At 50.3% G+C, this 26,610-nt stretch overlaps 1 protein-coding gene across 2 annotated transcripts in view; it reads right to left on the bottom strand.

Annotated features, from left to right (window-relative positions):
• Window positions 1-26,410, bottom strand: part of EXOG (exo/endonuclease G) — a 30,138-nt gene extending 3,728 nt beyond the window's left edge. The window contains exons 1-5 of one of the 2 annotated variants that reach the window (XM_072598936.1): window positions 26,122-26,410; window positions 19,896-20,045; window positions 17,002-17,141; window positions 15,658-15,734; window positions 10,050-10,164 (exon numbers count right to left, since the gene is read on the bottom strand). In XM_072598936.1, coding sequence (XP_072455037.1) covers window positions 10,050-10,164; window positions 15,658-15,734; window positions 17,002-17,141; window positions 19,896-20,045; window positions 26,122-26,317 — 678 coding nt within the window. In that variant the 5' untranslated portion in view covers window positions 26,318-26,410. Of the gene's footprint in view, window positions 1-10,049; window positions 10,165-15,657; window positions 15,735-17,001; window positions 17,142-19,895; window positions 20,046-20,360; window positions 20,482-26,121 lie in introns of those variants that run through there. The other variant, XM_072598937.1, reaches the window with a different exon arrangement.
• Window positions 26,411-26,610: the final 200 nt, after the last annotated feature.

Genomic DNA, 26,610 nt, shown 5'->3' with positions numbered 1-26,610 from the left:
CTGAGGCTGAATTTGAACTCAGACCTTCCTGAACAGGTCTAACTATGGATCCATCTACCTGTCTCTCTGTCCCTCCTCTGTGAGTGAGTCTGTGTGTTACCTATGCTGTGTGTGGGTATATACAACACACACACACACACACACACACACACACACACACACACACACACACGGCATCAGGACAGGCCCATTCTACCTTCCAAGTACAAACAGGCAGCAGGCCGAGAACCTGCAAAACAGGCCAGTACTTTTTCACTGTGCCTAAGAACTACCTAAGCCAAAATGGGTCAAACTCCGCCAAGGCCCCACCCCAGGGACCCATCAGTGGTACACAAGGCTAGGCTGAAGGTGGTCTCAGGGGGGCAGGAGCAGGTGCCCCCCCGAGGGCAGTCCTCGCACAACAAGGGCCAGGCAGGGACCGTCCAGATGGGCTTCTCACCAGAGCAGAGCAGAGCCATCGGACCAGTCACCTGGCCACTGTCTAGGAGTGAGCAAAAAAAAAAAAAACCTCAAGGTACAAGTCAACATGTGTGGCTGGTGCCACCTGGCGGACTTCTGCAGCCACTGCAGCCACCAAGCAACTCCTTGCCATGCTCATCGTGGCCAAGGACACTCAAAGCAGAAGCATGTGAGTGTGTGCGTGTGAGTGCACGCACATGCGTGCACCTGTACAAGCCAGGGGAAGGGGGGGGCAGAGCCTCTTCTGGGAGTCCAAGGCTTTCCTTGTCACCCGGGAAGGTTACAAACCTCTTAGACCAATCTGGAGGTGGGGAAGGTGGGGCATTTCCAGAAAAATGAAGTTTCTCAAAGCTGCAGCCATCACTGTATTCCTGGAAACCATAGCTCAGGCAGAAGGGCTCCAGAGCAAGATGCTCTTCACAGTTACCATCAACAAGTTCCTACTAAGTGCCCACTACATGCCAGGCAAAAACATGGCTCCTGCCCTCAGAGAGCACACCTGCTAGCTGTGGAAGGAGGTTTGTGCAGTTAAGGGGCAGAAACTAGAGCTCTGGGGAAAGCTGACAGACCAGGCAGGCAAAACTGAGCAAACGACCCGTGCACGCTGAAGATGATGCCAGTCCAGAACTCACGTGAGCTCAGAGTCCTCCGAAAGGCTGCGAGGGCTCAGTGTCTTTGGGCACTTACTTGGATGTGCAGAAGCCCTCATCCGAATGGCTCACTTTCTCTTAGGACTAAAACAGGGGTGGCTACCCTGATAAGACACCACCAGGAGAGACAGAAGAGGCTACCACGGGAGTGCAGGCGCAGTCGCGGCCACTCCCCTGTAGGGAGTGAGCTCCTGCAGTGCAGATGGTTGGAGAGTCCTTTGACCACAGGGACATCCTGCCAGGACACACGAGCTACATGTCTGGACTTCGTTGCAGGGAGGTTCACACATCCAAACACTATCTGGCCAAATCTGTCTCTTACACCAACCTCCAAGTAATGCTCCCTCCCCATTTAAAACATCATACAAGATCAGGGGGAGTATTTACCAGGCAGGAAGATGATTCATGACACTAGAATGGTTAAGGCTGGTCTGAGATGTGGCCTTAGAGTCCCTCGGCAATGGGGGAAAGCACTTGCTGGGTTCTAGGGGGAAGGGGCCTCACTGGGAGGCCCTGAGCAAGTTTCTCTGGCCTTCTGGGCTTCAGTTTGCTAAAAGAGGAACTTTCAAGTCCTGTCTAATGGGAGCTTTCTACAATCCAGACAGCAGAAACCAAGCCTTTCAATCCACCAGGCAATGTCTTTCTCTCAGGGAAGAGACCCCAAAGAAGCCCAACAAGTTCTGTCATCCTTCTGATCACTGTGCCTTAAGGGAGCTTTCCTGTACCTGGGGATAACTCACAGGCCGACCTGCGGCCTATACCCTGCCTTGAGCTCAGTCAAAGTGAGGGAGGGGAGCGGGGAGCACCTGCAGAGAGAGTCCAATGGGGAGGGGAGCACCCTGACCACTTGGCAAGGAAAGCCCTGAACACGGCTTACAACACCCAAATGGTTGAAGCACATCTGTGAACCCCTGGGCCAAAGCCTCTGTCAAAACTCACAGTCCCTCTACTTTCAGTTCACCTACAATGTCCAGGCCTTCAGGCTTCAGAAATTCCAGGCTCTGACACTGGGGCCAGATTTCACCTTTTCTTGGAAGCACCCACCCAAGCGATCCAAGTCATTCTGACTGGACTCGTCAGATGACTCTTCTGCTAACCTCGGTGCCCGGCTCTCTCCTGAGGCTTTTCTGTTCGGGGGGTGGGGGGGGTGCGGATGAGAACAGTGCCTTGGCTGGCCAGTTCTAGGAGATGTTTCTGCCCCATATTCCTAAAGGCTGCACCTCACCCCCACTCCCTTTGTTACTGGGAAACTTGTGCTTGCCTCCAAGCCCGGCAGGGCCTCAATCTCATTTTCTGCAGCCTCCCCTCCAAGCCTGTGAATGAAGGGCAATTCTGCCCTCCCACATCATGGCAGATCCCTACAAACTGGTTCTCTGTGGCTCATACCCTAATTTCAGGGCACTGATAACTTATTCCATTTGCTCATGTACAAACCAAGTGAAATGAGTCAGATGATGGTACGAGGGGCACCTTCTCCTCTGTCTGCTAACAAGGCCCTTGGTGCCTGAAGGTACTTGGTGAATACCTGGGAAGGACAGCAGACAGAACAGCACCCCTGCCCCCCCAGGCTGAGGGCAACGCCAGCACAGAGGGCTCCTGGCTCCCAGCAGTGTCCTCAGTTCCTAAACTCAGTCCATCGTGACTATTCAATGACCCCAAAAGCACCTTCCTGTGACCCAGAACCTAGCATTAATGGGTACTCAAAGGGGGCTACTTTGGAAAGCACTAGACTGGATAAACTACATCCCTCAACCAGGGGAAAACTGCACTGATCAACTGAGTGATCAAAGCCAAGCTTTCTTCTGCCAAACAGAGTGCAAGTTTTCTACTCATTCTTATTGTACATTGATTTACAATTTAGAGTGCTGGGATGGACACCTAAGACAACAACCATGGGTGTCAGCATGAAAAGGGCTGAGCTAGCATGGTTTGAGGTAAGAAGCCCAGCTGAGCAAGCAGCTGCAGGAACTTACGTTTCCATGGCCTCCTCCCAATGAGGCAGATCTGGGCGGCAGGTATTTACCCGAACTTGGTAGATGAGGAAACAGGTGAGAGAGGAAGCAAAGTGCCTAAGTGCACCAGATTTAAACCCCAGGTCTCCCAGACTCCAAGGCCAAAGCTCCACAGTCATCCAGACCACCACCAAGCACTGTCTTTTCTTAGTTCGACCCACCATTTTGGAAAGGCTGGGCCTAAAGAAACAAGGCACTTTCCACATAGTCTAGGTTGTTGTACTTAACTCCAAAATATACCCTGGAAGCAAAGAAGGATTTATGACTCCAAACAAGAGAATAAGGACTCCTCCCGCAAAGAAGCCCTCCCCAGAGCACAAAGCTCTCAGCACAGTGTAGGACAGTGACAGTGTAAGATAGTGATCAAAGAAACAGCCCCCATGGGAGGAGGTGGGGAACAACAGGAGCATCACCCCCATTTATAAATGGGGAAACTAAGTCTCAAAGAGGCTACTTATCCAAGAGGAAACAGTTTTTAAAAGTTGGGACTTAAAGCCTGGGCTGGTGACTCCAAATCTTATGTTCTTTCACCTACAGAACACCGCTGCCTCCTGAGATGGATACCTTGACCGTGGGATGGACAAGGCCACCCTTTCAGCCATCCCTGCCCAGCCTCCCCTCCTCCTCAGCCTCCCATCGAGAGTGTCCTAGACACAAAAGCTTTTCTTCCACAGCACTCTCCCTGGGCTTCAAGGATCCTCATGCCATGACTAGCCCAGTGGGTCACCCAAGAAACACAACTGGCTGTGCCCTGGCTGGACAGCTGCCGTCTTGGTCACTGCCTGGCCCTCAGGCTCCCAGGGAGCCCTATCTGACCTCTCCAACCTCCATTCCCTGCTCATATACTCTAAGACTCTGTCCCAGCCCAACAGAATCACCTGCTGTCCAGTCTGAGAAACACGCCTGCCTGCACACTTGGGAGGGGCATATCTAGAGAAATGCAGCCCAAGAGACTCTGGGTGAGACTGCCTTAGCAACTGCCATCACTGGGACACTTCTGGCATGTCTCTGGTTCCAAGGTCAAGTGGAGATGCAGCATGAATAGAGAGACAAATGAGGGGAACAGTTCAGTCCAGGGCTAAGGCCTGAGGTAAGAGAGGTACACTAGTGCATTGTTGGTGGAGCTATGAATCAGTACAACCATGATGTGAATGAAGTAGATAAAATGTACATACCCTGCCTATGTCCCAAAGAAAGTTCCCTTGTACCCCTAAATAACTACAGAGGCTCTTCGTTGTGTAGGTAAAGAACTAGAAACAAAGTGGATGCCCACTGACTGGGGAAGAGCCAAACAAATCAGGGCCCACAAATGAAATTTCTGTGCTGTAAGAAACTATGAAGATGATGAGCACAGAGAAGCACAGAAAGGGTTCCAATGAACAGATGTGAAGTGAAATAAAGAGATAGGAAAACAGTGTGCCAATAACCACCCTAATACAATCACCGCCCCCTCCCACTACACTATAGGGGAGCGGTGTCCACACACTCACAGTGCTTCAGTCTTCTCAATACTGCATCATTCTGCAAAATGTTTTTCACCTTTTTTTTACTGTCTAAGGTTGGTTTTTTTTAAATTTTTTTTAAAGTGTTATTAGAGATGGGGATGGGGGGGGGAGGGACACAGGAAGAAGCACAGGCAATGGAAAAACAAGACACCTTTTTGTGGAATAGCCTTGAGCCATCTTTGCTGGCCACATCTTCTCTGGCCAGAGTCAATGACCATCAAGGGTCCACCGGTCCTCTCTCCCCTGGGCTCTCACAGCTCTTTGACTACTCATCACCCTGCCATGGATGTGGGGCACAGGGAGTTTCCAGGACCAAGAAGGAAGGGGGAGGGAGGGCTGGATCTGAAGCTGGGTTTGTCCCATGCTGCCACTGTGCCACAGGGGACTGACGAAGATGGGCGTGTGGAATCAGGGAATCCAGGTCCAAACCCAGCTCTGCTACGTACTATATGTGTGTCCTGGCACGAGTCACTAAGTCCCTGAAACTCATTTTCCATGTCCCCAGAAATGAAGAAGTTGGTTTTGTTTACAGTGCTCTGCCAACAATCCAGACAATCCAGGATTGATCAGCCACTGACCACAACTTCCCTTTTCAATCAGACTTTGTTTGGTCTTTAGGATCCAACAGAAATGATTCCCTTTCCTCCTTCACATCCTGGTGTTCTGGTCCACCTTCCAACACTGATCCTCTCCCTGCACCTCCCAATCCCATCAGACGGGTGCTGTTGAATGTGGCTGGTCGTCCATCTCCCATCTCCAGGCCTTTGCCCTTCTAGCTCCCCTTGCCTAGAATTAGCATATATTTCCCTTCTCACTCCTGTCTCTTAGACAGTCTTATTTACTTCAAACTCATACACCACATCCCACATGAGGCCTTTCCAGATTACACATGGCTTTCCCCACCAAAAAGAAAACCTTTGGGATGTTGTACCTGTTGATTTCCTCTATGGACTATAAACTTGAGAGCAACACTTAGTACAAGGAGAAAGGAATGGGGAAGGGAGGGAGAAGAGAGGGAAAAGAGGGAAGGAGAGGGCAGGGAGAAGAGGAGGACAGAGGAAAGAAGGGAGAAGGGAAAGAAAGGCATTTATTATATGCCGACCCTGTGCACTGAGTGTTGGGACACAGATTTCTGGCAGTGACAGCTACTATCAAGAGTCACAAAGTCAGGACCGAAGCCTCATGTCCATCCCTTTCTGCTGTGTGACCAGAGCCTCTCGGAAGCTCAGACTCTTGTGGGAAAATGTAGATGATGATGTGCCACTTTCCTTCACAAAGCTCACCTGGAAAACTGCACATGTGTTTACAAACACGTCAATGTGAATGAGAGTTGGGGCCGAGCATAGTGAGAAAAGTGAAACAAGCAGGCGTGTGTTTCACTTTGATTTCCCAAAGCTCTGACCCAGAGAAAGTTCTCAAAAGTCAGAGAACACGACTATCCAGAGCCAAGGAGCAGACACTGGGCTCGGCTGAGAGCCCAGACCACTGGGAGCTTGGTGCCCAAGGCAAATCACTCCCCAAACTCCAGGGGCTTCCTCCTCCAAGTGACCCACCCTCTGGGATGCAGCCAAACTGACCTCTCTCATCCTCATGCAGTGGCCCACACCAGGGGCATTCTTGCTCCTCACCTCGTCCTCCCTACCTCAGCCTGAGGACCACCTTGGATAAGCCTCTGCTTAATCCTTCTCAAACAGCCTTGTGTCTCACCAATTCCTGCTGCATGTGTTGACTTCCTTATTGTACTTCCCATTCCAATGGTAGCTCTTTGCAAGCCGGGACAGATCCCTTCATTGTACCTGTATGCCCAGCACCTAGGACAGCACCTGGAAAGTGGCCATCAGTTCACCTGAAAGGCAGGGACAAGAACGTCTGCGCATCTCACTCTGCCATGTGCTTGTGAGGACAAAATGAGCTAATGGAGGAAAGGACAAGCACTTCTGAGTAGGCTACCACATGCCAGGAACTGTGCCAAACATTCAGACTATTATCACTGTTGTCATCGCGCATCACACAGCTTTATTTATAATAAAAACAAGAAATCTGCTGTCCAGAAATACATATCAGATTAGAACTGGCACTGGATTCAACATACATAAACATATATAAATGTACTATGGTCCTCTTATGAGGGCCAAAACACCCCATTATTAAACATATTATTGATACACTTTCCAACTCTGCAGTAAAAGTCAATGTTAAGTTTTTTGTAAGACAGCTCCCTACAAAGCAGTTTGATGCTCCTTCCTCTACTCACATTTCAACCCAAACAAATTCAGCTGCTGCCTCCGTGACTCTGTTTCCTTCCAAGGACACACCTGGAATGCATGTCCCTTCCCATCTATGCAGTCGGAGGTCACCGGACCCTGCTCTGAATTCTCCGAATCGTTCCTCTCATGTGTGATTTATACTATCTCCTCGTGAAGTCTTTGTCGTTTCTATACATATCTACACTGTAAGCTCCAGGGCAAGGCCTATGGTCCTCAGACTTCCGACAGCACTGAGGAAAGGGTCTTGCCCACATCCATCACTGGAGATTGTCCTCAATGTCTCTCTCAGTCCAGAGAACACACTATCGGCAGCCAGATCCTTTTGGGAAATGTAAGGATGTTGGCACTGTGATGCGTGCCCCGTCATGAGGGGAATCTATAAAGTTACTTTAGGTACCTCCTTACCAAGCCGGACACTCACACCTCTACTTTTTGTGATGCAGAATCACCAAAAGCTTGAGTATAAACGAGTCGATCCACTTCTAAACAGATCCCTGGAAACACAGATGTTTGTCATGAAGCATCCTAAAGATATAACTACACTCCAGCTAAGCAGCTATGCCTTTCACCATCTCTCACCTAAGCAAACTGTGTGGGCAGTTTGTAGGACAGAAGGCAGTAGGAGCAAAGGGATGACCGCTCCTAAAAAGGCCAAAGAACAACTTTCACAAAGTCCACATGAGAAACAGTAAGCTAGGAAAAACAGAGATCCAATGTCACCAAGAAGTCTGATAGTCAAAACAGAGAGAGAACTGACACAAACCGAACATTAAGAGTTGCTCACCATGAATTAGAGGTCAAGGGATAGAAATGGTTTTCCAAAGAACTGCAAACTACAGATGACTTCATGAAAACAGGCTCCAAATCACTAATTTTAAGACAAATGCAAATTACAACAATTTGGAGGTTCCACCTCACACTAGACAAACTGACAAAGATGGCCAAAGAGGAGTGACCAAGGCTGGAAGGACTATGAAGACAGGCCCATGGGCAGAGCTGGGAACTGGTACAAGCATCTGGAGATGACTCTGCCTGCTCTTTGACCTCTGCTCTGGAGGGGACAAGTAGGGTACTAAGACCATAGGCATCAATGAAGCATTTCTTAAAAGACTATAAAAGTTTATCTTCATCAATAACGTAAAGATGCCTGAACTTGGGGATTCCACAGGTAGAGAGGAGACTGTCTAATAGCACAAGAATCCTCTGAGCTCGAGCAGCGCCCAAGTGGTCACTTCTCAGACTGCACACCAACCCCTTGGTGTCCCAACAAGCAAAGAGGATGGATGCAGCTCTCTGAATCCATTTGGGAAGGGAGTCAACATAGGGGCATGAGCAGCTACAAAATAACATTATTTCAAAGAAAAACAACACACAAGTGACAAACGCATAAAACTGGGGCCACAGCGGCTGATTCAGCTTGTGAACCTTCCAGAAACAAGAGTTAATGAAACGATTTTTGCAGACAACGACGGGGAGAGGCCTCCTTCGAAGAAGGAATGACACTGACTAGCCAGTGGCTGTGGGCAGCTCTTGGCCCCATCCTGGGCCTCAGTTTGCTCATCTGTAAAATGAGGGGTAGCCTCGAGGTCCCTCCCGACTCCAGGGCTAGAAGTCCTAAGTCACGTTTTCTGTCTGGGTCTCAGTTTACTCATCTGTAAAACAGCCTAGAAGGTCCCACACAGTTCAAAGTCTATGACACTATCAAGTCCTCCCAAGACATTTTTGGGAGAATCAGAGTCACTGTCAAAGGCCACAAGCATTCTCCAAGATGCTGTGCTCAACAATGGGACTGAATTCTATTCCCCCAGCAGAAGGGTAGCCACACAGCAGAGCCTTCATTTCAGCCTGGGCACAGAAGAAAAAAGTGGCAAAGAGGTCAATTCAGCCCCGGGATAAACAGCCTTGCTGCTGTGGGGCTCGGTCACGTGGCCACGTGCTCACATTCGTGGGGGTGTGGGGACCATGAAGACACTCCCTCACTATAAGGAGAACTGAAGACAATAGGGCCAGGTCCTGTGATCTATGACATGTACGCATATTTACAGGGTCCTGAATCACAAACTGGGCCAGAAGCCAAAGAAATGCAACTAAAGAAAAGTGGGGCTTTAAACCGGACCTGAACCCACAGTCCACAGCCCAAATACTGCCCTGTTTCTGGCCACCCCACCCCATCCCAGGTCACTGGCTAGTGTGAGCTGAGGGGAGAAAGGTGTTCAGGGACTGATCCATTTCCAGCCTCCTGTCAAGGCCAACCTTGCAGGCCTGAGCTCCATAGAGTGATGCTGCACTGCATGGATGAACCAAGGTGCTAGCTGGTCGGTGCTGAATTTAGTATTTTCCCAATAAAATGTGCAGTGTTCTGTGAAACTTTTCAAATCCCATATCTTGAGAGAGGCAGGAAAAGCTTAATTTTTTTAAATTTCATTTTATTTAGCTATTTTCTCTTAGCCCTGGGGAAGTTTTATTCTAAACAATGAATTATGGGAGAGGCAGCATGGCACAAAGCAAGGAGCACCACATCTGTGATTTTCCATGACCTCTAGTCAGTCACGTGATGACCCTGGGCCCCAGTCCTCCATCTGGAAATGGATGGTCCTGGACTTTCTAACTTCTATAGGCCCCCTCAGCTCTAAATTCTGTGATCTAAAGGTTGATAATTAGTCATTAGCAGTCAAAACTGAGAAAACGAAAGAGAGGAAGAAGGGAGGGAGGGAGAGGGGGAGACAGAAGCTCACTGAAGTGTTTTTTCAAATGCCCAAATAAGAAATGAAAGAATTCAAAAAGAAACAGAGACAAGCAGAAGAGGTGTGGAAGCAGCAGGACGAGTTCTTGTACATCTTTGAATTAAACTGCACACAGTGTGGATGCTGCACTTTCACACGTAATCCTCTTGCTCTGTTCTACTTTGGACATGGAAATGTTCTTTCCTTTTTCATTTTTTGTTAAATTTAGAATTAAAAGAGTCTGTTGAGTGGATGCTACAAGTTCTCTGTCCGTCCTCCTGCAGGGTTTTCGAGCATGTTTTTGGCACCACAAGCCCCAAAGGTGAAGGGGTGCTGTGACCCCGGCCGTTGGGACCCCGGCTGCTGTGACCCTGGCCCAGAACCCTTTAGCATTCATTTACTAGAAGGTACACCAACTCGAACTACGTCCTACCTCATAGGTAACTCTCTTCTTTCCATCTTCTCCCGTCTGCGGCAAGGTTAAGGGTCCAGATACTATCCAAACATCATCAAACCTCTCAGTTAACTCTCGACAATACATTTCAATTCTGCAAAGATAAAAAGATCAACAGGGGCAGTAGTCACTGGTGTGAATATGGAAGAAATAAGGCACATCCAGCAGATGGGGATGATTAGCTAGCAATACAAAATGAGCTGTGGCAACTCTTAGAAATGGGCATAAACATGATTAATAAAATTATTCCTTCAATCAAGAGTACAAAGACAACAAAAACAGCCTCTGATGTCTGGGAAACTGCCTTAAATGAGAAGGGGGGCCATAAAAGACAGGGGGCCAGCACTGAGCCCTGGGGCTCCCCCAGAGGGCTCCCAGACAGGGTTGAAGACAGCAGAATCACAAAGGCCAAGGGGTGGAAGTGATCAGGAGGAGGGGGTGGTCAGCAGGGCAAGCATCCCTGGACAGACAAGGCCTCTGGACTCGGTGGCTGAGAGGACCTCACAGAAAGTCCTCTGAGAGAAGAGGCTGGAAGCAGCCCCATCCCCTGAAAGTGAGAGAGAAGAGTGGAAGGAGAAGCCTCGAGGGGAGAGACTTTTCCAGGTATCTGACTGTAAAAGGGAGGAGAGCTACGAAATACTGGTTGAAGGATGGTAAAGTCAAAGGAAGATTTTTTTTTGCAGGTAAGGGAGAAATTTGGGCATGTTTGTAGGAAGTGGAAAAGGAATCAGAAGAGGAAGAAAGATTAAAAAATAGAGAAAGGGGCCATTTGGAGACAACCAAAGGCAAAGTAAATGGTTGACCTTGGTAACCAGAAATCTGCATCAGTCACTGGAATATTTCACTAAATGAAGGAATATCAAGCAAGTCTTTTCTGTACCTCAGTTTACCTATCTGAAAAGTGGGAACTGCCATTACAATGTTCACAACTATGTTAAAATAGAGACAAATGTTCTGACTGTACCTCACGGGGCCACTCTTTCCTCCTGAGACAAAACAATGCAGGAGAAACAGCACCAGGCAGAAAACTCCTAACTCTCCCACCAAGTGGTGGTGATAAGTCACAAAACTCTGGAGATCCCAGTCTGTTAGTGGGTAAAAGGCCTGGGGCCCCACCCACATGCTACCTTCTCACCCAGGAGCAAACCCAGCATGTTCAATTGCTTCTTCCTTCTGTAGCTCAGATGTATTTGGTTTTCTTAGGTCACCCATCAGCATTTCCAGTGGCTTCTCCTAGTTTACAGAAACCACACTCTTCAAAGACAGCCTTTAATCCATCTGCTCTGTTTGGTAACACAGACAGATGGGGGCAGCGGGCTCTCAATTACGGGCCCTAGCCCTAAGGAGGACGATGCTCCTGTTGGAGACAGACAGGCTAAAGGAGGGGGTTGGGGAATTCACTAACACTCCCAAGTACCCCCTTCTGAGAAAGGGCCTCTCTTCAAGGAAGCTCCCACCCAACCAAGGACAAATTCAGGGAAAACACTCATCTGCACAGACCAGAATCTTAATTTCTGTGTTCCAAGCTTCATAAATAAAACATGAATAGACTCTGAACACCTTTTCCCTTATCTCTTCTAAAAAAAAGTTTTCAGTGTCTCTGATAAAGGCCTCATTTTTAAAATATATATAGTACTGAGTCAAATTAACAAAAATACAAGCCATTTCCCAACTGATAAATGGTCAAAGGATATCAAAGATATCTATAGTCATATGAAAAAAATGCTCTAAATCACTATTGATTAGAGAGATACAAATCAAAACAACTCTGAGACACCACATCACACCTATCAGAGTGGCTAACATGACAAAACAGAAAGATGATAAATGTTGGAGAAGATGCGGGAGAGTTGGAACACTAATTCATTGTTGGTGGAGCTGTGAGCTGATCCAACCATTCTGGAGAGCAATTTGGAACTATGCCCAAAGGACTACAAAAAACGTGCATACCCTTTAACCCAGCAATATCGTTTCTACGGCTGTATCCCAAAGAGATCACAAAAATGGGAAAGGGACCCGCATGTACAAAAATACATATATAGCAGCTCTTTTTGTGGTGGCTAAGACTTGGAAATCAAGGGGATGTTCATCAACTGGGAAATGGCTGAACAAGTTGTGGTATACGAATGTAATGGAATACTATTGTGTTATAAGAAATGACAAACAGGTGGACTTCAGAAAAACCTGGAAAGACTTTTATGAACTGATGCTGAGTGAAATAAGCTGAAGCAAGAGGACATTGTTCATAATAACAGCCACAGTGTGGGAGGACTGTTTCTGATAGACTTAGCCCTTCATGGCAATGCAAGGACCTAAAATGTTTCCAAAGGACTTTTAATGTAAAATGTCCTCCATATCCAGAGACAGAACTATGGAACGCAGAATGAAGCAGACTATTATGTTTTGTTTTGTTTGGGTTTTTCTCATGGTTTATCCCATTCGTTTTAATACTTCCATGCAACACGACCAACGTGAAAATGTGCTTAATAAGAATGTATGTGTAGAACCCATATAAGATTGCATGCCATCTTGGAGAGGGAGGGGGTGAAAATTTAAAACACATGGAAGTGAATGTTGAAAACTGAAAACAAATAAATTAATAAAAAAATTATTATTCTTCCAAGAAAAAAAAAAGAATGGTTTCTATGCGTTGCAGATACTTTCAAACTAACTACTTAGGTATGAACTTAACTTTTCTTCACATGGACCCATCTAGAAGTTTCCAACCTTTCCACTGCCTCTCAAGCAGGCTTTAAGGGGGAGATTCATAATCTTGAGCCACAGAGAGATTTCAGGGTGTCTGTGAACTTGGAAGAGAAAAGGATTCCATCTTTCCTTTCATGAGCTTCCAGCTGAAATTTTGCCTCTCCTTCGGTTCCTGAAGAATGCCATTCGAGGGAATGGCCCAGAAGCTTGCCCGGAGTCTGCCCAAGGCAACAGTGACAGAAGAGTGCCAAGGACCCCCACTTCAAATGCTCGACGCTGCACTGATGGCTAGCTCAGCTGAGCTTGTGGAGGCACAGCAGAATCAGCTCCTCCAAAAGGGCCAGTCTGCGAACCCTACAAATCTGTAAACAAAACTGATATTGTTTGTACAGAAGACCAATTGGCCAGAGGTGTGATTATGCTCCCTGCATCCTGCTTAGCAGTGACAGGATTCCTCCACATGGGTTGTCCCTCCACACCTGGAAAGCTGCTCCCCAGGACTCTGGGTCCAAGCAGCGATGGATCCTTCACCAGACAGGCCAGAAGGCTTCGTCAACAGAGGATCAATAGAGCCTACCACCATCTAACATCAGGGGTAGCTCCTTCCTTCAGCTCTCGCTCCCACCTCCCTCCCTCCAATAAACTTCCTAAACTCACAAGGGGTTCTACCCTGACCCACTCTTGTCTTGCATACTGTGATGATGCACCAGAGTTAGGCTTAAGTATCTAAGGAGCGTTGGACTTGGGAGTCAGAAAGGCCTGAGTTCAAATCCTCCCTCCAGCACTTAACGGCTGGGCCACTCTGGGCAAATCAACTAACGTTCCTACCTCAGTTTTCCTCATCTGTAAAATGGGGGTGATAATAACACTTCTCTAAGAGGATGTGTGGTGAGGATTAAATGAGACTGTAATTGTAAAAGGCACTTAATTAGCACAGTACCTGGCCCATGAAAGCCAACAACCTGGCTGGGGGGTCAGAGGAATATAAACCTTGATACTTCCTCAGATGCCAGCTCATACCAGCCACATGCTTGTAAAAGGACTCCTTCTAATCTTCACACATCTACAAATCACTGCTGTTAAAAAACCAGCCTCTGCCATTTATTTACAGCTTGCTCCCACATACAAGATGCTGCCTGATGCCCACAAGAAACCTGGGGTAGGGAGCAGAGAGCAGAACTCCTGTTTTAAAGTGGGGCAACAAGCAGATAACTGAGGTTTGTCCAATGAGAACAGGTCACATTCCTTGGGCCCTCCAAGGCTTGGGTTTTCTGCACAAGAGCCAAGGAAAGGGGCACAACAACCTTACAAAGCAGGTCGAGGGCTCCTGGTTCCATCAGGGCAGGGCACTCCAAGAAGGACGTCCCCTGGCCAGCAGAGAGAAGCCTGAGGCCCTTCAGGCTTCCAGGGTCTTTCTTGTTCTGCACCCAATTATCCGCTGGACCACATGGTCCCTCACTAGGCTAAAGGTGCATATTTTATTATCCCCATTTTACACATGAGGAAAGTGAGGCCCAGAGAGGGCCACTCAGCTAGTTCAACATCAGACATGATCAGGTCTCTCTTGCCAAGTCTGATACTCTTTCTGCAATTATGTTACTTCCATGATCACCCCTGGCTTTCATTTTAATTCTTAATGAGATGCTGTAGCAGGTGTTTAAAACTTTCAGAAACCTCTGTAAAGGGTCAGTGTGAGAGAGCAGACACAGCTCCAGGGCAGGGTGGGTCCTTCCCAGAAGAGGTGAGACCTGATGAATGGGCAGGATGGGGTCAGCCAGAGTGGGGACAGTGCAGGCCAGACAAAAGTGACCCTCAAGGAGTGTAGATGCAGCCTGCAAGAGATGAAGGGGAATGAGGAGGACTGTGGGGTTCAGCCAGAGTTTAGCTGGACCCCCAAGAGGCCCTGACGGGGAGGGGCCTGGATCCAGGACTCAGGGCAGCATGGGGAGGGTTCTAAAAGGAGGCCTGGCCCAACCAGTAGCAGAGACACTGACCCACCTCAATGGGCCTGGAAAGTAGGAAGATTGCAGCACGTCCCCTCTAGAAGATCAGCTGTGTCCCGGGAGACACAACTTGAATGGCAGTTATGAAGGATGAGTCTTACAGGATAAACAAGGGACGGAAGGAGAGTCTAAATCTGCCCAATCCTTGCCTAGTGCAAGGGATGCTGCTGGTACCTTCCTTCTCCTCCCAATCTCTCTTTTCTACACCGTGCCTCTGAAAGCACAGGCAGCTCAGTCACAAAAGGCCTGAATGTCACGGGGAGCCCAGCCTCCCACCCTGATCTGTGCACTCTAGCTCTGGGTCTCCGGGCTGCACTCAGGACCAAACCTCAGGGGGTGGCATCTTCTGTTCAAGACCAGCTGCAGACTGAGCCCTCCCCACATCCAGCCTGATCCACCTTGGGCATGGGGCTGACCCTGCTCCTGTTCAGGAACTACCTTTCCCCAAGTGGTACCTGCTGTTCATGCAGCAAGTGCTTAACAGTGACTACAAAAGTCAAAGACTAAAAAGGAAACTCTGACTTATACATGAAAGAACAGGCATTTTCACAACCATGTTATTGCTTTCCCATAAATTTCCCTAGAAAAGTCACTTTTCATGTTGTTCAGAGGATGCTGCAAATTTATGACTTGGAAAATAATCTTAAAAAAAAACAAACCTGGCACAGCCAAGGGAAACAAGCCCTAGAGCAGCCGCTTGGAGTCCTTAGATCATGCTCAGGTCATGCCTTGGCTCAGGCTTGGTCACTAGGGCTCATCCTGCAGCTGTTTTTGAGTTGCCAAGATGGCGGGCACTGAGCCACCTACACTGTCTTGGGAACAGGGGACAGGCAGTTGGCCCTCATCCAACACAACAGTGCCATGTTCTTCACACTCACCTGTTCCAGTAGCCAGCATTATTGTCAAAGTCCTGAGGCACGATGTTCGAGAGGTAGAAGGTTTCCTGCATGGCTTCCTGTGGAAAGAAGAAAGGAGAGCAGTTCTTAGGGGGAAGCCCATCCAAGTTGGCAGCCCCCTCCAGGTCCCCAGAGATGAGGCCAGCCACCTCATTACCCTCCAGTCTAGCTGTCTTTCTAATTCAGAAACTCATTCTCCTGAAAACTCCATTTGGCCCAGTCTCATTCCAACAAGGATCAAGGCAGGGTGGGCTTGGGGGCTAGCAGAAAAGCGACACACACAAACACTGTTTGTTGCCAGTCTGCTCCTCCCAGGCACAGACCTGGGTCCGTTCCCTGGTACACAAGTTCTGCAGCCTAACCCTCTCTGCATTACCCTCTCCATCTATCACATGACCCTGCCCACAGAAACTCTTGTGGAATTTCATCATTCAACATGGTCTAAGCATCCAAATGCATCCTCTGTCAAGAAGTTAACCCAGTCTACAGGAACTTCCCTTCCTCAGCAATTAATCCATAAATAAAGCTGCACTTTTGTCATGAGCCAAGTGGTGAGGGGGGGGGGGGGGGGTCCCTTACCCGTTCTTCTGGAAATCAACATACAAGGAAAATGCAAAACAAATTTCACTGACTCTAGAGTTTCTCCTGCCATCATCAATCACCAATCAAAGACCACCAATAACAAAGAACGCCCAAAGTCACTGACCCTACAAGCACCCTGGGAGGAAGAGGAGGGTAACAGTAGGATCTGGGGTGGGATCTGAGGGAGCTGCTGTCTTCCCAAATCTACAAGTCTAGTCCAAAAGACATTTCCAGTGGATCCTGGGACCAGAATCTGGCCCTGACGGCCTCGACAATCACAGGCCTCCCTCAGGCCCCCCAACATTCTCACTCACCACCATCTACCCCACACAGACCTTCGTATCCACCCTCTCTGAGAAACCAAGTCATCAAACAGCTTCAGAGCCAAAGCTGAGGCCACAGTCAGAAAGCAGGAGCAACCAGCACACTGGCCACACTGCTGGGCTGCCGGCCACACCACTGAGCTGCTGGTCAGGGAGAACTCAGCCATTAAGCCAACTAGCAGCTGGATCTACAGGTAGGAACCCCCTCACCACCTTCCCCAACTCCTCTCACGCTCCCATCATCTACCGTGGCCAGATCACCTCATCGCTGACCCAGGCAGCCTACTTCGGTGTCTGGCACTGCCTGAAAGTCCTAAGGGAGAAGAGAACTTTGAAGGGACCTGCTGCCCCCACTGCTGACATCCTTCCCCAGCTGCTCTGCCCCAACTCCCAGCTGGCATCGAGTTAGAAAACCAGTTACACTGGAGAACTTGTTATTTCCAGCCGGTGCCATGTGTCCCCGCGACCAGCCGCTCCCGAGGTAGTCTTCGTTCTCTGCGCTGAAAGCTGGTGGGATGCTGGGGTCTGGGCAGAACTTACAGTGTCTTCGGTCTGCATTACCTAACGAGCAACATACCCAACAGTTAACACACCAGTGTTCAATCACCACAAGGAGTTCACATGTAACCCCACATACACACACGCGCGTGTGCACACACACGCACATGTGCACGCGCACACACGCACATGTGCACGTGCACACACGCACATATATGCAGGCCTTGACTTCTTGGTGTGCACTTGGGAAGGCTGCCCAGCACAGCCACTGCCCATTTAATGACCTGCCGGATGTTGGCACCCAGGCTCTTTGTGGTTCCCCCAGGGCCATGCCCTAACACATGCAAGCACAGCACGGCAGTGTTCCCACTATAACCCATGATTAAACAAACATTCAAGTCCCCATGAGTTCAACATCATATCCCCCAAAGCCATCCCTGGCCTCACCAGAAGAGCCATTGAAGCCCCCACTGTCCTTGTGCGTACCAACACACAAATCAGACAATTCAGGCTCTTCTTGGGAAAGGAGAAACCACCTTTTGACTTATTTCCGGCAATGCCCCAGAAACAGTAATGAAGCCTAATGAAACCGTGTCCATAATTCTCAGAACATTTGTCACCCTCTTCAGAGGTAACCACGCTGTCATTCAGTATGGAGAGAGAACATTCCTAGGTAGCCGGGTGGGGCAATGGCTGGTGTGTTGGGTGGCCTTTCCAGGTCCGTCCCAACCTCCCAGCTTGGCCCCCTTCAGCCTGTCCAGTCTTTTGAGGTCCCCTCAATACAGCCATGACCCACATGACATCTCCAGACTCTCTGTTTGCATGCAGGGGCAGCACTGGATCTAGAAAACCCTCACTCTTCACTTCCCCACAGCCTCCCCAGCTTCTTTCAAGATTCAGCTCACTGCTCACGTCCCAGGCCAAGAACCCTCCCCCAAGACTCCCTTCCACGCACAGTGTAGACAGCAGTCTGGATGTTCATCTGCATGGCATCCTCCCCATTAGAGTGTAGGCTCCCTCAGGGCACAGCTTCTGCCCTCCTCTGCCACCCCAGTACCTGGCAGTGGACCCAGCTTCACAAACACTTGTCAACCAATGCTCTCAAGAAGAGGTTTTTGGGAAACTGGAAGATCCTAAATGCTAGTTTTTTTAAAGGGGGCTGGCAAGTCACCGTTACAAAAACCAGTCAGCCAAGTTTCTGAGACAATAGTTTTCTCCAAGCAGTCATCACAATTAGAAGAAAACTTTGACACTGATGACATGTCTGTTTAGTCAAGGATAAAGGGACAGCTCACACTTTTCCTTCGGTACAGGTCTAAAAGCAGGCCTTTCAGGGCATCCTTTTAAAGACAGCACTGTGCAAACTGAGGCCCAGCCCACACCAATCCCCACTTTCCTGGGATTTGAAAACTCCAGGTGACAGCATCACCCTTGGCTGCCAAAGGGATTGTCACTACAACAGTGTTTTTATTTAAGTTATGAAAAACTAATAAATGTGGATACGTTCCCTTTAGGCACTGCACTCCACCTGGAGAACAAACCAAAGGTGGTCACTTCCAAGTACACTGATCCCAGTGTGCACACGCAAACAGCCCAAAGTGGGACCCGATACAATCCCCGAAAGAACACAGCCAGCCCACGGAGCCAACGGCGCTCTGCCTCCTCACGTCCCCCCAGGAGCCAACTCTTCTTAACTGACTATGCTCACTAGGTTGTTCAGTTATGTGTTGGGACAGTGCTGCTGACTTCACAATAGTTTATTAGAAAGCTTAATGTTTAAATAGTTCTATTTTTTAAAATCCTAAGTGAACTTATAAAATTCTTACAGTTAGCTATGAATTTGGAAATGGACCACCCAAACAATCCTATTAAGAGTATCATCTCATTTATCCAGAAGGGACAACCTTGATTATTTGGACCAGGTGGAAAGCTGAAAAGACCTCTAAGGAGCCGGCCTAAACATAGAAAGCCCAATATTTATGTACTGACCAGTCCCTCAGGTTCTGCTGCCTCTCAGTTTACATACAGTGATGGAGCCTGGTCAACATGTTCACTGACCACCACAGAAAATTACAGCTCATGGTGCAGGAAGAGAAAGGAAAAGTGGGAAAGGGGAACACAAGCACTCCCCAAGGAGAGCACTGTGGTGGGCAATGGAGGGGAAACAGCCCTCCCTCCACACCTCGATGTACTGCTCTGAACAAAGCAGAGAAAACAGCTGCAGCAAACTTAGGGATGCGTAAGGTCTGCTGGGCACTTTACAAATGTTACCTCACTCCATCCCCACAAGAACCCCCTGGCGGGGAGGGGCTATTATCATCCCCATTTTACAGAGGAGGAAACTGAGGCAAACAAAGGTTAAATGACTGGCCCAGGGTCACGCAGCTAGTAAGTATCTGAGGCAGGATTCAAACTTGGATCTTTTGGACTCCAAGTCCAACACTATCTCTCCAGTGTGCCACCCACTGGCCTGAAATTATCTTTAAGATCCACTGTAAGAAGAGAGAGAAGTGTGTGATATATCCTGGCAAGACCTCCAGGTAAAATAATTCATTTGTAAACATGGGCTCTTAGAGGGGTCAGCAGCATTTCCAGATAACTGAAGCTCATGTGAAATGTCTAATAAAACAGATCAATGAGGCAGGGCAGTCAAAGCTTAGCAGCCACAGCGATACCTAACAATGATCTGGGACCATTTTAGGTGGCCCCCAAGAGCAAGGCCAAATAAAAGCCAGGATGCAGGAAACAGCCACCTCTGTAAAACCAGGACACAGCAGCCCAGCTGGCTCTGACCATCTCCAGATGTGCACCACCTACCCCTTGTCTTGCTCTTACAGATGTGCTCAATGACCCATCGAGGCCCCCGCTTCGCCTGATCATAGGACAGTGCATGGTTGGTGTAGCGTCGGGGCTGGGTCCCGATCACAGGGAATCCATATTGCTCCAAGATGGTCTCTTCCAACGGCTCTAAAAAACAAATCAGACAAGGCTGTTAGCAACAGGCTAAGCTCACGGAGGGGGTGATCCATGCAGCCAGAGCCAGGTTTGGCACAGAGAACGTGGCAAGGACCAGGACAGGACCTTCACAGGGATCACCTATGGCTCCATACAGGTGACCTGCAGCTAGCTCATCAACTTTTAAATCAGGTTCTACCCTGACATCAAATTCTTGATGGCAGAGACACCCCCAGCCTGCTTCACCTCCTGTGACAAATTATTTGGGTTCTATAAATAATCAAAGTATACAAAAGCAGCAATCAAAAGAAAACATATCAGCTTTACCAGCAATTAACCACTGATCTGACTGAGCCAGGGGAAACAGCTTCCTTATTACAGTCCTGATTGACTGGGAGTAGCTTTGAGAACAAAGGGAGTCCTTGATTTTTTTCATCTTAAAAGCGTTTCTTACACTGATATGGACACATCAAGCCCTGGCACTTTCCTCTGGCTGCTGAGGGGAGAGCAAGCAGCTCCAAGACAAAAAACAAGCCTGGAATTAAGAGAAAATAAATTACTCCCACGATAACGTCCAACCCACCCGCCTGTCCTTGTTCTATTTCAGGCACAGCAGAGATCATTAAAGCAGGGTGAGGGGCTCCAGGAAAGTGCCCAGAAAACATCCTGAGTCCTTCACATCTGGGGCTTCATTTTTTTTTTTAAAAAGGCAAGGAAGTCTCTTAAGTCACCTCCTCCATAAAACCTCCCCTGGGGATCAAGATCAAGGCTGGCAAAGTTTGGCAGACTCTAAAATTCTCTAGAATGTTCAGTCATCAGTCTTTCTTCACCTTCCCCTCCAATGACCTTCCTGCCAGAGCTCAAACAGGGCTGCCTGCAGCTAAGACCTCGAATACATACACACATACATGCAAAGACACACATGTGCGCACACACAAAGACACACATGCCCATATATGCAAATGCATACATGTGCACATGTACATGCATGCGCATGTGTGAGCACGCACAAATACACACACAGACACACAGGTCCAGGTGGGCAAGCACAGTGTTGCACAGTTGGTTGGTCTGATAAACATCACTTGAATTTAAGTGAAGAGACTCCCTCCTCCACTCCACCCCAATGATGACTAAAGGGCGCTCTGATAATTGGTGATCTTCTCCCTCTAAATATGCCAGAGGTCCAGGAGAGCACATCCTGTGCTGCTCTCAGCCAAGGTGCCCAGACATTCCCCATGGAGAGGCCACAGGCTTATCTGAACCTCCAAGGGGCCCTGACTCTCCCAACATTCCAAGATATCACCCTTCTACAACCCCACCCCTCTGCTACTCAATCTTGGAACCAAATTTCCAGTAAAAACAGTGCCACCAGTAACCTGTAGTCTTGCTTTAATGCAGCCCTTCTCAGGCCAGCACTCCACTCCCATCTCTGCAGCCTTGTGCAGGGGCTCAGGGGACCGAGAGCCAGGGAGCCGGAAGCTGGGGGTGGGAAAGCAGACAGAAAAGAGTCAAGAGTCACGGTTTTGTTTATAAGTTTTAAGAAATAATTCAACAGACTTTGTTAAACAGATGTTTGATGAGAGAGAAAAAAGCTGTGAACAAATAAAAGTCCCCCCAACCAGCAGTTGGGAAACTGCTTTCATTCAAGACCTCTTAACCAAAGGTCCATGAACTGGGGTCTTTGGAGGAGATGAAAGTAGAGGCCAGCGACACTCTCCCCCCACACTCCCCGGGGCCTTCTGTTAGGGCACTAGGATGAGCCCCTCCTTCTTCCTTAGCCTGGAGTCCTCTCCTCGCAGGCCCACTGAGAATGGAACACGGCCTCACAGCACCTCCACCACAACCCTAGAAGTAATTACAGCCCTTTGGGGACATCCAGCTGCTAATAACCAAGAAGGAAATTATGAGTCTTCAGAATCCTACAGACAGACCTAGAACTCACTCACCGGAAGAGCAATGGCACCAGGCCTTCTCCTTCTCAATTCTGGGCCTGGCTCCTCTAACTGATGGCTTCCCAAGTGTCCTTATTCCTGCATGCAGCTGAGCCCTCCCCCGCAGTAACCACTATGACCTTATTTGATTTTGTCCATTTAAAGAAGAGGCGATGTTGGGGAACAGGCACCCACGTTCTCCATGTGTTTCAGTCGCCATGAATTTCGAGCCAATCTATCTCAAGTCTCTGTAATTCTGTGGTAATCTGATTTGTGCTCTACAGTTTGGGACACAGTCCATGGGCTGCTCCACGTAACCAAATCAGCAGAAAGTGGCCTGAGCCCAAAAAGAGCAAAGGGAAGCTTGCCCCAGGACTGCTGCAGTGGCCAGCCTGAATGCCAGGCCTCTATCCCCCCACTCCAACCCAGCCTGCTCATACACCCAGAACAGTGACTGCTCCCCAGGACCCCGGAGGGTGCTCCCCAGGACCCCGGAGGGTGCTCCCCTTCACACTTTACTGCTCTGTCTACAAGACAGACCCCCACAGCTTCTCCCTTCTCTTCCTGACACACGGCCATCTCCCCAGCTCCCCATCTTCTCTCTCTCAATCACCAGTCCTCTACCTTCTTGGCCTCACTAAGCCTCGGCTGCTGTCGAGAGCCATCTTGCCCTGGACACTATCTCCTCTCCTGGCTCTCCCCCTAACTGCAGGACTGATTCCTCCTCAGTCCCTCTACTGGATCTGCCTCCAGACCCCTTTCTGTAATTTCTCTGGGTGATCTCTCTATCTCCCATGGCCTCAGTCACCATCTCTCTGCTGATATTTCTCACATCTGCCTCTCTGGCCCTCAAGCCTGGTGTCTCCAGCTGCCTCCTGATGGCTCAGAAACATCTTACACTCCTCATGGCCAAAACTGAGGTCTCCCCTCTTCGTTGGGTTCAAGATCTTGATGTAATCCTCAATTCCCGGTTATCTCACCCCCACTCCCCGTAGCCAATCTGCTACCATGCCCGTTCAATTTACCTTCATAACATCTCTCAAATACACCCCTCTCGCCTCTGACCCTGCCTCCACCCTGGTGCAGGCCCCCAACGCCTCGGGTGTAGATGAATCCAGAGCTGCTGGGAAGTGGGGAGGGGGGGCCTGTCTGCCTCAAGTCTCTCCCCACCAAATCATCCTCCACTGAGCTGCCAAAGTGTCCTCTGTAAAGCCCAGGTCTGAGCAAGTCACCACCCCCCACCCACCCATTCAACAGAGTCTAGTGGCTCACTAGGGCCTCAAGGATCAAGTCTAAAACCCTGTATGACTTATAAAGCCCTTCCTAACTTCTACCCTGCCTGCATCTTTCCAGTCTTCTTTAGCCTTCTGCCCCTCCTTACACTCTGCAGTGCAGTGACACCAGCCTTCCTCCATTCCCCCAGACTTTGTGTCTTTCCACTGGCTCTCCCCCAGGCCCAGAGTTCTTTCCCTCCTCATCTCCCGCCATCTTCCATTCTCTTTGGCTTCCTCCAAATCTCAGCTCAAATCCCACCTTCTGAAAAGAGCCTTTTGGGGTCCCCCCTCGATGCTAGTGCCTTCTCCTGAGATTAACACACATGCTACATGTGTGGATATATACCTATATATATATAAAATATGTAGACACATGTCATATGCCTAGGTATGAGAGACAAGTATATCCCTTATATGTCACAGTTGTCCTCTCCATTAAAATGTGGGCCCCTGGAGGAATCATTTTTTTCTCTGTTAATTTAATGCTAAATAAAATGTCTGGTGACGACTCTTACCCCCAAGTTGTTGAACTTGATCCTCTACCTCTGTGTCTCTGCATGTGTGCCCCTCAGCCTGGAACGGATTTACTCCTTAGTGTCCCCCAAAGCTTGGCCCAAGTGTACAGCCTTCACTCCTCTTCCCAGCGGCTAATGCTCCTCTCCATCATTCGATAGTTAGTTACGTGTACCCGCAATGTCCCAGGTGTTTTGCTTCTATTTCCCTAAATGCCACACAGTAAACCAATGGTCAGAAGAACCGCCTAAAACCACGCAGGCTAAACTATCCTTTCCCCAACCTCCTTCGCTTCATGTTTCAGTCCCCTGGCCTCAAGCTTTCCTTCAGCTAAAAGCCTTCTGAAGGCGGTCAGAGGACTCTCTCTTCATCTTTCCTTTGGCCCTAATAACCCATTCCTGTGTCACAGACGTCACCACCACCCCCAACTCTTCGGAAAACTCTAAGCACCCCATTGGCAACAACCACTTCCTTTTTAAATGGATACACTTTTTCTCCAATCTCCATCACCTGGCTGGGGGACCAGTAAAGGCTTCGGTGGCCTGTGATTTCCTTCCCCTAACTCTGGCAGACTGCAATCCCTCCACGCCTCGGAGCCTGGCATGAGCCTCTCCAAGCCTGGGCAGGCTGCCCAGCTGCATGGGACAAGCTTGTGCTCTGCTGCCCTCTCCATGCCACAAGGTCCCTGAAGGTCCCTGAAGTCAAATGCACGAAGCGCAGGAGGAGGGGCCCGGCCCAAGCAGGATCAAAGTCAGAAATGAAGACACCACGCAGCCAGGGCACCAGGCAGGACTGAAACCCAAGAGGAGAGTGTGGGGCCGGCACAGGGGGGCTGCAGTCAGGCAGTAGGGCAGGACGAATGGGCTCGGCACCACCGGGGCAAGAAGGTCCAGGGCGAGGAAGTGAGAAAGGCTGCAGGAGAGCATGCAGGAGGCTCGTGGGGGCAGGTGTGGACTCCCCGGGCTGGAGAGTTACACACATGCATGCATCTGGCACCTGCAAGCATGTGTGCACACACGTACCAGAGGACACACACACGCATCCCTGCACACACGGGAGCACACCTGCATGCACCTGTGCACACACGGAGCACACACGCACCAGAGGACACACACACGCATCCCTGCGCACACGGGAGCACACCTGCACGCACCTGCGCGCACATGGAGCGCACACGGAGCACACACGGAGCGCACACGGAGCACACACGGAGCGCACACGGAGCACACACGCACCAGAGGACACACACATGCATCCCTGCACATACGGGAGCACACCTGCACGCACCTGTGCACACGTGGAGCACACACGGGAGCACACCTGCACGCACCTGCACGCACCTGCGCGCACACGGAGCACACACGCACCAGAGGACACACACACGCATCCCTGCACACACGGGAGCACACCTGCACGCACCTGTGCACACATGGAGCACACACGGGAGCACACCTGCACGCACCTGCGCGCACACGGAGCACACACGCACCAGAGGACACACACACGCATCCCTGCACACACGGGAGCACACCTGCATGCACCTGCGCGCACATGGAGCACACACGGGAGCACACCTGCACGCACCTGCGCGCACACGGAGCACACACGCACCAGAGGACACACACACGCATCCCTGCACACACGGGAGCACACCTGCATGCACCTGTGCACACACGGAGCACACACGGAAGCACACCTGCATGCACCTGCGCGCACACGGAGCACACACGCACCAGAGGACACACACACGCATCCCTGCACACACGGGAGCACACCTGCACGCACCTGTGCACACACGGAGCACACACGGGAGCACACCTGCACGCACCTGTGCACACACGGAGCACACACGGGAGCACACCTGCACGCACCTGCGCGCACACGGAGCACACACGCACCAGAGGACACACGCATCCCTGCACACACGGGAGCACACCTGCACGCACCTGTGCACACACGGAGCACACACGGGAGCACACCTGCACGCACCTGCGCACACACACCTACCTGTGCACAAACACACGCCAGCACACCTTTCCTGCTTTGGACACACGTGCACCCGCGCGCACACACATCTGCGCACACACGGGAGCACACCTGCACGCACCTGCGCGCACACGGAGAGCACACGGAGCACACACGCACCAGAGGACACACACACGCATCCCTGCACACACGGGAGCACACCTGCACGCACCTGCGCGCACACGGAGCACACACGCACCAGAGGACACACACACGCATCCCTGCGCACACGGGAGCACACCTGCACGCACCTGCGCACGCACACACCTGAGCGCGCACACCTGCGCGCCCCCGCACAAGGGCACACGCCCGGAAGGAGCCCGGAGCCGCCGGCAATCTTACCCGCGGTCTTTCCCGCCCTCGGAGGAGGGTCTTCGTCCTCGTCTTGGATGCGGAGCAGCCTCCGGGCGGCGAGTCCGACGCCGGCGGCCCCCACGACGGCCCCGGCCAGGAAGCCGCTGAAAAAGCGCCGACCACCACCAAGACGGGAGAAGCCAGCAGCCATAGCTCCCGCCAGTCCGCAGTTACCGGTGCGCATGCGCAGGCCGGGGCCGGGCTGGGAAACCGCGATTCCTCAGCTCGCGCTGGCCCCGTCAATCCGCCGGCGCGCGTGCGCAGTGATAGACCTAGTCGCCAAATTGTGGCGTCATCCCCCGCGCCCTCGCAAAAATACGTACAAAGAAAGGGACGGGCCGTGAAGCCACCTCCTGGCGCACATCCGCCCTCAGTCTGCCAAGGAGCATGCGTGAGGCTCAGCGTCCCGCCGAAACCTCCCTAGCGGTAAAGCTCTCTTAGAAACGCTCACGCTTACGCAGAACAAGAAGACCGTGC

This window comes from Notamacropus eugenii, chromosome 3, assembly GCF_028372415.1.
Source record: "Notamacropus eugenii isolate mMacEug1 chromosome 3, mMacEug1.pri_v2, whole genome shotgun sequence".
Taxonomy (NCBI): Eukaryota; Metazoa; Chordata; class Mammalia; order Diprotodontia; family Macropodidae; genus Notamacropus; species Notamacropus eugenii.
Note: the sequence above shows the minus strand (reverse complement) of the source record. Positions and strands in the feature narration are given on the sequence as shown.